A 15208-nucleotide genomic window follows, 5' to 3' on the forward strand; every position below is an offset into this window, starting at 1 on the left:
TCATTAATTCCACTCTTGTCTCTTTCTAATCTGTTCTTGGCAGAAAAGGAAGAACGATCAGAGTAGAACACTCTCAAACTTAAACCCCGTCATGGCTTTGTTTTATACTTAAACTCTGTTCTGTACAATGACCTGCTTAATATGGTCCTTGAGCGCCTCTCAGTTTTATCTCTTAAAGCTATTCCCTTATCTGACTAAACTCCAAAGCAACTGGCCTTCTTTTAATTATTTAAAAAAAGTGAGCTTTTTCATGCCCTGATAAGGCATGTTTTAAAGAGTAAGGTTAATTTATCTCTACGAATGTCCCCAGATAAAACTTACAAACTAGAAAATGCGGTAGTAAGGCATTTATTCACCCCCTTGAAGCTTTTTAATTGTGCTTTGTTCCACCTGGTTATAACTCTTGGCCTAAAGAAGGTCCGCTATGAATTGTTGGGTAACTATCTCTTGCTTTTAACAGAAACCCAATGATTCTTCTTCTTTTCATCTATTTCTAGATATAGTATAATTCCTCTCCCTTTATTCTTCCTTATAGCTGTCAAACAGTCCTTCCCCCACACTTTTTTCCTAACCAGGAAGAAGAATTAGCTTGACTGTGCTCAGTTAGAAAGGAGCATAGTTAATTATAAAATGATAATATGTGAAATTCTTACATTAGTTGGTAGTAAAAATATGTAATTATTTCACAGTTTCTACTTATTTTGTATTAAGGCCCAACTGTTTAAATTATCCTGTTATTACCATTTAGATTTAATGATTATTGTTTAAAAGAATAGGTTCATTTGCTAAAAAACTCACTTAGTAAATTGTGTTAAACTATTTTGTCAAAGGTACACTTGGAAAGGTACAGATATGATCCAGTTAGGTATTTTTTTCTTCTGTCTCTACAAAATAAATGTGTCAATTATTTGTGTAATAAATATCTGATTTTAACACATTTTCACTATTGATAGATGCAAAAATAAGTCTCTCAATTGAAATATGTCTTGCCTATAAGTTCCGAGATCTGATACCACTGATCGATTAAAAAAAGGAGAAGGGAAAGAATTCTGGGGCTAAATGAACAGGCAGTGGAGGTAAATTGGCTCCTTCCATTATGTAACACATTTGCATCAGCAAAGTGATTTTTGTTTTAAAGCTTTTACTTTTGCAAGGGGAACCAGCCACCATCATTGCGCTTTTCTTCTATTCCAGCTCTTATTGGTTGTTCTGGGCATTTAATTATTTTTGCTCATTCATTGAAATCTGCCATATCATTATTTTGTCACTGCTACTTTACCAGTGCTTGTACATTATGAAATAAACTGAGCTAACAGAAGTTGTCATTTTTCATGTTCACTGTCTACAGTGGTATCTGTGATGATGGTTTCTCATCTGTCATCAGAGATGATGTGAACTTCTCAGCACACAGTCAGAAGGACCTGACTTCAGCTGTTGTTACTAGCGGCAATAATTTAGTAAAAGGTCTCAAATGAATAGGAAGCATAAATAGAGAGGGTGTGGGATCATACTGGAAGATTATCTGGAATATCATAGATATTAATACATGGACGGGGGACTTCCCTGGTGGCTCAGTGGTTAAAAATCTGCCTGCCCATGCAGAGGACACAGGTTTGATCCCTGGTCTGGGAAGATTTCCAGATGCTGTGGAGCAACTAAGCCCATGCGCCACAACTACTGAGCCTGTGCTCTAGAGCCCAAGAGCCACAACTGCTGAAGCCCGCACACCTAGAGCCTGTGTTCCACAACAAGAGAAGCCACCACAAATGAGAAGCCCGTGCACCGCAAAGAAGAGTAGCCCCTGCTCGCTACAACTAGAGAAAGCCCATGTGTAGCAGTGAAGACCCAGCACAGCTCTCCCCCCCAGATTAATTAAATAAGTAAATAAATATTAAAAATACGTGGATGGGTAATAGGAGAGATCTTACTGAAGATTCAATAAGTCTAAAAGAGAGAATAAGATGGTAGGTTTGCATCTGGGATAGATTGGAAGGCAATTTAGCTGGGACATAAGTTGCTTTGTTAATTTACCTGATGTTGGTAGCTAAGTAGAATGTAGTTTCTGGGTGATAGTCTTGCTCTTAAATTGGAATTTTAGAAATATCCTTACAGCCGGATATGATGAGACTCTGGGCAACCTGCTGAGGTGTAAGTTGTCCTCCAGTTCGGGCGTTGGGAGTGATTTTCGCTGACTAGGGGTTATTTGCCATTGTCTGTGGATACTTTTCATTGTCACAGCTCGGGCACGAGTGGCATCTAGTGGATAAGGCCGAGGACACTGCTGAACATCCTACGATGTGCTGGACGACCCCTCACAACAAAGGCCCAGACTGTGAATAGTAGTAAAGTTGAGCAACCCTATATCATAAGCAACACCAACAAAGGCCTATTAAATGTTTCCTTATTCCCTGTGGATTGAGTGTGCATATTTGCCATCTTTTCTGTAAAGAATGACCAGTCTTTAGTAGAAAATTAGTGATTGAAAAGGCACTCACTCTTAATCATTCCTAACAACTCACGTTAGGACAAACGTGCATATGCTAGCTTCATTTACAAGACCCTGTTTTTCTGCACGGCTTCCCTCTTTGTAGTTTTTACAGGTGATGAGCTTTATTCATCTTTGAGAACAATTTCCCTGTGCCACTTTAGGATAAACAGACAGTTTGATGTTTGGTTGTTTTTAAGATTTCTTAGTAATGAGGTATTTGGTGTCACTAAGTGTTAAAGAGGTACCTGATTGTAGACTTTATAAATAGCTTCAAAGATAACTAAATGTCACACTTTATCTCCGTAGCACATATCTAGGAGAGGAGGAGACAGAAAGTGGCAGAGAAAAAGGATAATAGAATTTACAGAGCAGCATTTACCTAAAGGTAATAAAAAAATTTCATTATATGCCATGAACCAGCCCATTAGGACTAGCCTAGCGCTATGCGTGTAGGTGCTCAATATAAACACCATTTGCTTTTTATTTGAGATAAGGATAGTTCTGTTAGTGACTTGACTAAAATGTAAAGAGTATTCCTCTCACTATTTGCGGGATATTACAAATAATGTGAGCTCTTTTAATAATTGCACATAAATATACTGTAAATTAAACCTTTCATCTAAAACTCTGAAAGAGTTATCTAAACAGCAGTTAATTATGCATTTGGTACTCCTATGAGCAAAGCAAATTGTTGCTCTCTTTCAGAGAGCACGTATTTCCATGAAAGGCTTCGAATGAAAGTTTTTCCCCATGAAATCACATCTGGATAGGGAAAGCACGCTAATTCGTCTGTTAACCATGTCCACAGACTACTGTGGATCATAATCAAGGCTTTGCAGGTGAGAGTGTATACAAACAAGAAGCCAACTACCTACAAAAACATATACCTCCTTTTCAGGCCTTGATCCGATACAGACTTGAGGCATAATAAGGTAGTATTCTCTAGCCAATAGGAAGATCCTGTGTCTTTGAAGTAGAAATTAATGTTTGGATTAATTAAGGCTCCTTCAGTTTCAAATGACAGAGAACCCAACTCAAACTGGCCTGAGCCAAAAAAGGGACTTTGTTAGCTCATGTAATTAAAAACGCTATTCTAGGACTATGGGAACTCAAACAATACTCTTGTCTCCTAGCTTTACCTTGCTGTATGGGCTCCATTCTCTGGGCTGATATGATAGCCCATCATAGATCCAAGCTTCCAGTCTCGCAGGTGGCAGGACAGCAGAAAAGGGAACCTGGGAAGTCTCCTTAGGTTTCATTACCTGTGACTGGATCACATCTCTGTCTCTGAATCAGTCCCCCCCTGGGAGGAGATATAACAGCATGAATTGAGCCATGTGCCAAATCTGAATTTGGGTGTAGATTTAATGCCACTTATAGGCTGAGAGCACAAGAGTGGAGTTCCCTTGAAGAAAATTAGTTATGCAAAAAATCTTTGTCTTAACCCTGTCCTCTTCTGCAGGAGTACCACTCTAACCAATTTCTTGTGCTTCTAATTGTATAAATGTAAGAACCAACACCTTTACTACTTTACATATAGATGATAGTATCTTACATGTATTTTTTCCTTGTTTTTATCATTGACCAGTATATTTAAACTCCCTACTTGTGAAGCTCTCCAAGGAAGATCCTATAACTTCTCTTTTAAATCACAAAAATACCCTAAACAGACATTTTGTTTTTTATGAAGTATTTAAGAAGTACTAAAAGTGAATACACCTAATGTATTTAAAGATAATAATTCATTAAAGGAACCTTCCATGAATCCTTATATAAAATATATTTCTTATTAGACTTCGTGATAGGGTTGAGGTTTTAACATGGCAGAGAATACTTACAGGTCAGTGTTTTCAAAAAGATATTTCTGGAAGAATTGATTTAGACCTTCTTGGCTGATGTAAATATAAAATATGAAGTGCGGCTTTATATCAGCATTGTCCCTAGTGATGAAAATTGGTTAAGAACATTTATCTTCAATGCAAAATGGATTAAAGACTTAAATGTAAGACCTGAAAGTATAAAACTCCTAGAAGGAAACATAGGGGAAAGCTTCTGGACACTAGTCTTAGCAGTGGTTTCACAGATACGACATCAAAAAGCAAACAAAGCAAAAATAGACGAGTAGGACCATATCAAACTGAAAAGTTTCTGTACAGCAGAGAAAATGAGCAAGAGTGAAAAGGCAATCTATAGAAGGGAGGAAATATTTGCAAGCCATGAATCTGATAGGAGAGGCTTACATTTTTTGGAAATGTTAGTTTGGCTATTATCAAAAAAAAAAAAATGACAGACATCAGGTATTTGTGAGGAGGTGGAGAAATGCAAACCTTACTTCACTGTTGGTAAGGATGCAAAACAGTGCAGCCACTATGAGAAACAGTATGAAAAATTAAAATAGAACTACCATAGGACTCAGCAATCCTACTTCTGGCTGTTTTTTCAAAAGAATTGAAGTTACATGCTTAAAGATATAGCTGCAGATCCATGTTCACTGCAACACTGTTCATGCTAGCCAAGATTTGGAAGTAAGTGAAATGTCCATTGATGGATGAATGGAAATGGAATATACATATAATGGAGTATTATTCAGCCTCAAAAAGGAAGGAAATCTTGCAATATGCAAAAACATGGAAGAGACTGAAGAACATTATACTACATGAAAGAAGCCAGTCCCAGAAAAACAACTATTTAATGATTCCTCTTATATGTGAAATTTAAAACAGTTAAACTCAAAGAAGCCGAGGATAGGACAGTGGTGGCCATGGGCTCGGGGCAGGGGCAAATGGGGAGCTCCTGTTCAACAGAAGTCAAGTTCCAGTTACACAAGATGATTAAGTTCTGGAGATCTGCTGTACAACATTATGCCTGTAGTTAATGATACTGTTTTATTCACTTTATTTTAACGGGGTAGATCTCATGTTACCTGTTCTTACTGCAATCAAAACACCGCACCAAAAGACAAACCACTATGCTCTGTAGTGCTGATTAGTGAACTTTCTGATATCCGAGTAGTTGTGTGTGTCCTCATGTATTTAATAAGTGATTATCACTTCTTTTTGAGGCTCATCCAGAATGTACCCCCCCCCCCCATTTTTCCAGCCACACTAGCTCATATGGGTAGAAGAGTAGAAGTTGGAAATTGTGTGGTTTACTGTTGTTTCTAAGGCAGGGAGAGAATCCTGGCTTAAACCAGTAATATTGATAGACTAGATTGATTTCAGGTACACAAAGACTAATTGTATCTTCAGAGTACTGGAGAAGAAGGACCTGTGTTAGGAGGGAGTAGGATCTGGGTAACTGGAGGTATTTAGCTGTCCAGGAATTCAGTAAGTCATCTTCTACATAAGATTACCAAATCTGTCAAAATATTTGATTCCTTCTCCTAAGTATGGGGTTGCATCTGAAATTATTCTTGTTACCTTATGTGTATTTTCCTTTTTAGTTACCACTATTGGTTTTAAAATTGTAATTACAATATAATTCATATTTCTTAGAAGAATATTTTTAGCAGCACAGTGTTTAATGTAAAGAGTGAAAAAGTATCTTTTCCACAATCCTTTGCCTATTCCTTGTAAATAATCAAGGTTAAAGAGGTCATCGTGTGCAACACAGACATGGTCTTGGACTTGGATTAGCAAACTAAGAAGACATGATAGGCTTTACCCAACACTACGTTTACTTAGCTTTAAGGAAAGGTACAAGACAGGTAATAAATATTGATTTTTAACAAAAATAGTGAAGATATAGTTACTTCCTGAAGTGCCTTTCAGACATTCTGGTCACTCCTCATCTGGTATGCTCCTGGCCAGGGAAGACATCGATTCTTGGGTCTCTTGAGCTTTTATCCCTTGCTGCTGTTATGAGCTTCCTCAGAGTGTGGGTCTAGTGTCCTCTCCATTGACGTAGTAATCCTGGTGCAGTTCTTAGTTTTATTGAATTTGGCATACTTCTATATATCCTCTGAGTTGCTGTTACAAGGAAGATTTGACCAAAAGTTAAAGTTTTAAATAACAATATTTATCTTATAAGAGAAAACATATAAATACATATAAGAGCTGCTTTTTTTAATGGTTCCATACAAGCGCCTTTACATATTTGACCAGTATTCAACTTGGTGAAATATATAAGTTTGGTAACAGTTTTTTCAGGGTTATACATAATATCACAGTGACTATCCTTGTACACGTGCCCTTGTGAATTTGGGCAATTTTTATAGAGGCTACATAGAATTTCTGGATCAAAGGACATGCGCATTGAAATTTTTATAAATCTGCCAAACTGTTTCTCAAAATTACAATTTTATCAACAGCATGTCAGAGAATATGTTTCCCTGTGCTACTTCCTTCTGGTTTTATCTTTGTTGTCTCTCTCCAGTTCCTGAAAAATTTTGTGGGTTTAGTAAAATATATATTATTAATACTCTTTATTTTGCATTAGAATCAGCACACTTGGGATTAGCTCTGTCATAGGACTGAGCTAATCTGCATCCAGATTGGAATAACAATCTTTTATATCTAGTGTTCTTTCAGCTGACTGACACTGAAAAATATTTCTTTGATTTTACTTTTACTTCCGTCTTAATACTTTGAACCAATACAGTAATCCACTTTTCAGAAAGTCAAATCATTTCTGTCCAGCTTTATTCAACAGAAATTAATGAAATAGCCGATTAACCTCTGATTGTGAGTGGAGCTCTTCACTATTTGTCAGTAATAGTAACATATTATGCCAAGTTAAAAAAAATGTTAGCTTAAGTTTATTTAATATGCTTATTGGTAGTACCAATATGTAAAGTTGATATAGAGATTTTAATGTATTTTAGTCTTCAGCTGTTTATCAGTCTGATCCATAGTAAATAACATTCAACCACTGAAATTGTAGTATTTGATAAATCTGCAAAAACTTTGCTGTATAAGCCAGTGACATTTTTACATTAAAGATAACTCATGCAGTAACTTCTTTTCATTAAAGCTTGGGACAATTTAAATGATGATGGAGTGAATACATTTTTGAGGCTGATTCGTGACTTATCAAAAATACCTTACTTGAGAGTGTCCTCTACTACTGATTTTTTTAGTTGGTCACTTTCATTAATAGTGATATTTGTTTCCTCAGCTTTCAAATTGCTATCAATGAATTCATGCCAACATTATGTAATACATGCTTGAAATTTTATTTTTCAAATGCAATTTTATTTAATTATATGGAAAATATTTCATTAGTAAGATTTGAAAGTGGTAGAGCATATCTTTTTTGTTAAGCTTTCTTGATAACAAAACAAAATAGTTATAGGGACAGACTGGAACTTGTTTTTTCTTTCAGATGGATTGCACCCCAATTCCTAGGTGGTAGCTTCTAGGTAATGAAAGAGTGGTCCACAGATTTCATCACAGTTATTTTAACTCTTGTAGCTATTTAAAACAGGAATAGATGTGGACAAATTTACTTCCTAAGACCTAGGTATTTCTCTTTTAATAAACTGATCTAAAAATACCAGTTGAAATCTGGGTGTGAGAAGTAACACTAGAAAACAGTTTGGGATTATCAAAGTCACAGTGATTTTAGCTGAACTAGAGTTAATAATACACAGTTTTGCAGACTTGGCCACTGAAATTAACCTCTCCTGTCCCGGTCCTCCCACTGCATTCTTCTGCTTCCCTCACAGCCCTCGTCAGCACCTGCAGTGCGATGCACACGTGTGCTTCTGGCTCTCCTTTTTGCATAATAGTGTGAGTCTGGAGAGCTAGTTCTTACTGTTATTCATCTTTCTATTCTGTTTAGGGCCTCCATGTAATAGTTATAAGTGTTGAATTCGACTGATCTTTGCAACATAATATAGTGCGAAAACTTGACAAGTCATTCTATTTGATAATCCTTGGCCACTACTTCTAGATTTTCATTTTACTTCGGTGAGTTAATTTTTACATAAAAAGATCCCATAGACTTGTTAATTTTGTTTACAGAGAAATATTTTATATACTCAGCATAATTACGGATAGTTTACCATCTGTTTCTCTTTTCCATCTCCCTATTCATTTGTTCCACAGCATCTTTTATATGTGAGATTATCTCTCCATTTAGAGAGAGATAAATCATCAAAATCGTTTTGGTGATTTTGAACATTTAGGTTTTGATATTTAGGAGATGTGCGGAATATTTTGTGATCTTCTGCAATTATGTTTGTGGTAAAATTTGAATTTAGGTCCCTTTCCTAAAAGGGAAATGTGTGTTGTCAGTAATTGGTAAAATGAGATGTCCCTCTTAGATATCTTGCAAAAACTCTTATTTTTGTTTTGTACTTTTTAAGAACCTTAGGCTCTTCTTTTCCAGGAACACAGTGTTTTTTAGACTTTACTTTCATTCTAAGAGGAATGGAGAAGAGGACTACTGTTTGTTGAATGCTTACTGTGTTCCAGTATTCTAATGAGCACTATTCTAATTAGTAAATCATTAATTGCTTAATAACTCTATACCATAGGTGATACTATTACAATTTACAGATGAAGAAGCTGAAGCAAAAAATGAGTATCTCTGGACACAGAAAACTATCTCACATATATCATGGATTTGTGGAAAACTCATTGGGACCTTTACTCATGCCAATACGGTCAATTAACTATCCTTTCCAATATCCCACCTGTTATTAAACACCTATAATTTTGGAGGTAGATATTATAAACACTCTTTTCAACGTGTAGCTAAATTTGCAAAAAGGGAAGGCGATTTCATAAGTGCAATAAAATGAAGAAGTAGCTCAAAAAAAAATTACAGCTATCTCTCAGTATCCATGGGAGATGGATTCTAGGAGCCCCTGAGATACCAAAACCTGCAGATACTCAAATCACTTATGTAAAACGGTGCAACACAGGAATACAGTTGGCCCTCTGTATCTGCGGCTTTCACTTCCACAGGTTCAACAGCAGACTAGATTTGAAACCTTTGAATATGGTGGGCTGACTGTAGTTTATTTCTTCTGAAACTGCTCGTGTCCAAGGTCTTTGCTGATTTTTATGACCTAGTGATTGGTTTTAACAGCCGGCTGGGGACAGAGGCGAGGCTTTGGTCTGTTCAGGGTGAGGAATTAGAATCTTAGACATCTCGGCATTCACTCTTAAACATTGCCCAGGGTTAAAAAATAAAAGTTTAGTTTGAAAATATTAGGTAAAGGATTTTTTTTTTTTTTAAGAATAAAGGGATGAATTGATGCTAAGATACTGATCATTTCTAGGAAAATTAGAAATTAGAGAAGTAACAACAACAAAAATAGTAGACCATGGACTAAGAAAATTTCGAGGAATCATTGACGGCAGCATCAAATCCTAGGGTGATATTAGAGGAAAAGCAGAGGAAGCCAAGAGATAAAAAGCCCCAGTTAGCCAGCCGGGCCTTTTTTGCCTTATTTGATTACTTTCGTATTTCCCAAGTTTCAGTCCACTTTGTACCAACTTTTCAATTTTTACAGTCATATATCTAGATTATTAGTTACTTCATACTTTAAACTTGTGATGTTATGCTTATGACTTATTTTTAAAAGAAACCTTTTGTGTCACAGTAAAATATGGAAACCCTTAATGCCTGCCATAAATAGAAATTTTCTATAAAAATTAATAAACTGAGGGAGCAAGATTAAAAGCTACGTCCTATTGCCTGTTTTTGAGCCCGAGGCCTATTTTCTGTTATAAAGAAGGGAAAACAAGCTTTAAGAGATGCTGAAGACATCATACACAGTCTTCCCCTTTATTTAATAAGAGGAATTGAAAAAGATGGGAAGAGGAAATACACTTTGCTTAGGTGATTCTTACTTGTGTGTGATGTGTAGGATCGTTTTCAGTACCAGCTGCATCGCTGGCTATGTGTGAAGTGATCCCAGGAGGGGAGCATCACTGTGCTGTGTCTGAGTGTCTTTTAACGTTCATTTATTGTTTGAAAGATATTGCTTTGTTTCCTATATTGAAATATTCTTGGTTTTTTTTCTTTTTGAAGCTCTTCTAAGAGCCTGTGCTGATGGAGGTGCCAACCGCTTATATGACAACACTGAAGGAGAGAGGGAAAGGTATGCTTTCTTTCCGCCAGTATCCGTTATATCAGTTCTGCTCTTGAGCCTGTTTTATTTTTTCCTTAGTAAATGGTGACTTCATTTTCCTTCAAACTCTTAGAGAAAACCACCTCAGGGAAAGAGCTGCTTAACCATGTTGTATTATCTCTTTGCTTTGAATGGTATCTGTTAGTAGAAATAGGCCAATCATATTCTTATTGAAAAAAGAAAAAAACCCATTCTACTATTTCAAAAATGTCTTTAAGTAGCATTATCAAATATCGATATTCGTGAGGTTTTTGGACATCAACTAAAGTAATGATAATTTGAGATTTTATTCAAACAGTTTGAAAGAATACAGACTGATCTCATATAAAATATATATTCTGTCGTAGAAGGTGCAAGATTTTTAAATTAGTGAATAAAACTCACTAATTTAACTTAGTTCTGAGGTACGCACACACATTTTTTAGAGATAAGTAATTTATTTCTAAATTCACATCATTAGATTTGTTCTCTGCACTCTCTGGATTTCCTGGTCTTGGCATGGTGAGCTATTTTTAGATGTGAGAATACATTTGATGAAAGCACAGTTTAAATCTAGCTCATTGTCAACATGTATAGTTCATCCTCTTGGCAAACACAAGAATTTATAGTCTAGATATAAGTAGACCAGCTATGAAATTTAGTTCTGCTTCTATCATATGTGTTATTAAATGTACTGAAGTGTTTATAGTTTGAGAAATCACCTCCTTGCTGCAAAAAATAAAATAAAAATATTATGATGCAGCATACCGTAGGTGTGAATTAAATGCACATATCTTGAAATGATGTAAAGTACATCTTTATGGCATCAAAATTTTTACTTCACATTTCTAATATTGGAGCTGCTTTTTGAAAGCGGCTGGTTGCTCATAGGAGAAAGGCGTGTTTTCTTTGAGACCCGGCCTGTCTAGATGCGTTATCAAGGAATATAGCCACTCCGACAGCCTAGCAAACAATTTAAATTCTTAACATTTAGTGTTTATTTTTAAACGTTATGGATTCCTCTAACTATATTCTCTAAGACCTGCCATGGACGGTGTGTGAAAAAATACTCAAGTATGTGTTATAAAAAGTGTCTGGTCCAGTTATTTAAGAGAGGAGCAAAATGGCCACGAAGGCAAGGTTATGAACGGGGTGCTGTTTGTTTCATGCGTAGCCTGCTTGCTGGCCAGCAGTCTGGTACTGAGTGCTCTTTCTCTCCTGGTGGGTGCAGCTCATGAACGTAGTTAGGTGAACCAGAGCTGTGAAAGGGTATTAACACAGCACTTCCCAACTCTTCCATGATCATAAGAACCATCTAGAATGCCTATGAAAAAAATAGAGATTTCCGTACTGATTACTTTTATTGGATTGGGCTGGACACTAGTAGGAAGTATAACATCCAGCATGTTTACTCACATTTGAAAGCAGTGCACATCTCCAGATTTGGGAATGAGTGCGTTTATTTTTGCCCAGATTTCAAAATAATCATTTCTAATATTTCTTAACACCTTTATAAGTAATCTTATGGAAATCTTCCAAGAAAATTTGTATGATTTATCTAACAACCATTTGTCCATATATGAAGATGTTTAAGAAGAAAATATATCAATACTTGCTGTTGATTTTCAAATTGTAATAACATGTTTGCCGTGATGCATAGTCTGGTGCTTAGGGACATAGCTGGCGGGGGTGAGGGCAGAGTCCCTAATAGGGAGATGAATGAAGCTTACTGCTTCATGTGGGAATTAAAGCCATGGAGTAAATCTTACTAAATCCAAATCCTAACCAGTTAAACTAATTGGACGTAGGTGACTAAACGTGGTTGCTATTAACTGTATTTTTAACAGAAAGGCTTTACAATGGAAATGGAAAGATATTCATAAGTTTTGAAAAGCCAAGTTAAGGTTGTGGACCACTGCTTCGTTTGTTCTTATATTTTTTTATTTATTCAGTGTCCTGATCTACAATGTAATACCTTATAATTATGCAATGAAACATAAATATATAGAGAATCATCTCCAATTGAAGAGAAAATGAGATCTTTACACATTGGGAATGGAAAGAAAGAAGACTGATGTAGGTAGTACAGAGGAGCAGGGTTTGCAGAAGGATAGTGCTGAAGCAACATTATGTGGTGACCTTACGTCTGGTTCTATCCCAATGCATCCAGCCTTCTACGTCTTTCACAAATGTTTGTCTTTGTTCAGTGTTGAAAGTCACCTCTCTCCATTTACTAGGTTTTTTTTTTTTAAATAAGAAGCCATAAATGTTTTTATTTACTGTGAAAACAATACACGATGATTTGAACAAATGTTTATTGTGAAAACAATACAAGATGATATGTGTTAGTGAGTTGGGAGAAACAAAAAGAAAAATCATCTGTTATTGCCTTCTAAGTAGCAGAGAGTTTCATTGAGTCTTACCTATTGGTTCTGCCCTTTGGAGCAACAGAAAATATGACTTGCTTTTCTTGCTCAAGTGAATGTAAGCTCAGTGATTGTGAAGTCCCTTGTGCCTAGAAAATTGCCTGAAAATATTAGACACTCAAAAAATGTTGTTAAATATTTGATTGCAGTTACTCTGTTCTCTCTTCCCCGTAAGGTTTTGAGTGACTTTGATTGATGACCTGTGTATTTTGGGTAACTAGATTACCCTTGTTCTGAGAGCTGATAGGTTCTGATTTGGGTGTGTGTTCAGTCTGTATGTCAAACTGAGGCAGGGTGAAGACCCAGTCAAGGAGACATAGAATGGGCACTGCCAATGGAGTTGCATACAAGCTGTGGTTGTGTGGACTTGAGATTAAAGAGGAAGAAATTTTATGAAGACTCAGTCTTGGTACTGTACTCCTGTACTCTTAATTGACTGTTCCCCTCACCCCAGATGTCTGTTTTTGGAAATGTGGGGTAGTAAGTTTGTGTGGGCTAATACCCCCCGTTCTACAACTCCAGCCTGATACTGACTCGAGTCTCATGTTTATGTGCTGGTAGTGGTCTGTGATTAAAAAGTCTTTTGGTGGGCTCGCAACATCTGCCTCCTGCCTTCTCCCAAGTAGGTAAAACCCACCATTCGTCCGAACCAGGATGGGGAAGCCTGGCCCCATGGTCAGAATAATCGCAGGATACAGAGGTGAGGGGAAAAAATACAAGAGAAGCAGGGTAAGATTTGCTACAAAGATTTGATACAGCAGATTTCTTTCTTGCTCAGCATGGATAGGCATTGGAGGTTTGTTTTGCTTTTCTAGTGATGGGTTTATTGACACTGTATTAGAACAGGAAACTGTAGATTGTTCACATCAGAAGCTATCCCATGATTGTTATTTGCGTGTACTAGGCAAGTGAAACGGATGATGGGAGAGTCATGTCCTCCCCGCCTTGCCCCCAACAACCATTGCTCTCCTCCCAGGCCCCAGTTAGTCCTTTTTCTGCCTCTTTAACAGAGACTCTAAGAGAAGAATAGTTGTTGCTCTTGTCAGTTTTTAACCAGAGTCTGAAAAGTCGTCAATTATGACAGTAATTACCAGCGTTTCCCACCATAATGAATATTAAAAACAAACATACAGCGAAGTGCACAAGTTATAATGATACAGTTCAGTGAATTTTCACGAAGGGGGACACACAAATGTAAACAGTGCTGAAATGAATAAATGTATTATCCCAGCATTGCCGAAGGCTTCCTCCTGCTCCCTCCTGCTCCCTGCCATCACCAACTCCCCTCAAAGGAAACTACCGACCTAATTACTGTTAGATTAATTTTTTCTACTTTTGGGCTTTATAAAATAGAATCATAATACATTGAATTTTGAATGGATGGACATTTTTCTGGGATAAAGGCTCCATAGCTCTCTGAATCTGAAAAAAAGATGAAGAGACATTGCTGGAGGTTCTTATAGGAGAATTATAGTCACACTAATTACGGTAAGAGATGAAGGAAGGCATGGAATCAAGTAGAAGAGAATAAAAATTATACAGACACAGTCACAAAATCAATGATACAACATAAGTAGTCTGACAATACGGGAGAAATAGTTTATATTGATCATTTAAAATAAATAATGCCTTTAAAAGTAGGTAAGCATTTGTAAACCCTATTCTATTAGAATCTAGTTAAGGTAAACTGGCTAAAAAAAGAGAGCTTTGGAATGAGATAGGATCTCTCTAGAATAACCCAATGGCAGAAATAAGAATGTAGCATTTAACTTGTGGTTCATTCATTCATTCATTCAAACATTTATTGAATTCCTTTTATAGTTAGATGGTTACTGTGAATATATAAATAAATAAAATATAGTTCCTGCCTCCAAGAAACTTACACTGTAATAGAAGTAAAGAGGAAATTAGCATTCAGTGTGATTGATTATAAAGCACATAATGTGAAAGTTCTAGTTTGGTGTGATAGGTTCTATGACAAAGGAAGGCATGGGGGTGGGCCATTAAACTAGAATGGGGGTGTTAGAAAATATTCCAAGGATCCTAATGGAGTGTAAAAGATTACTTAGGGCCCCAGAGTATGGGTGGGTGGGGGGTGTGTGTGTGTGTGTGTGTGTGTGTGTGTGTGTGTGTGTGTGTGTGTATGTGTGTGTATGTGTGTGTGTGTAGTTACTGGGGGAAGGTGGGGCATTTCTCCTTTGTCTCCTGGATAAAAGCTAAACCCACTGTGGT

The 15208-nt window shown here is 36.6% G+C and overlaps 1 protein-coding gene across 3 annotated transcripts in view; it reads left to right on the plus strand.

The window, feature by feature from the left end:
- The window catches only part of TPK1 (thiamin pyrophosphokinase 1), a 347881-nt gene that overhangs the window by 122430 nt on the left and 210243 nt on the right, over positions 1–15208 (plus strand). For all 3 annotated transcript variants that reach the window (XM_057733044.1, XM_057733046.1, XM_057733045.1), the window contains one exon: positions 10472–10541. In XM_057733044.1, coding sequence (XP_057589027.1) covers positions 10472–10541 — 70 coding nt within the window. The remainder of the gene's footprint in view (positions 1–10471; positions 10542–15208) is intronic.

This window comes from Hippopotamus amphibius, chromosome 4, assembly GCF_030028045.1.
Source record: "Hippopotamus amphibius kiboko isolate mHipAmp2 chromosome 4, mHipAmp2.hap2, whole genome shotgun sequence".
Taxonomy (NCBI): domain Eukaryota; kingdom Metazoa; phylum Chordata; class Mammalia; order Artiodactyla; family Hippopotamidae; genus Hippopotamus; species Hippopotamus amphibius.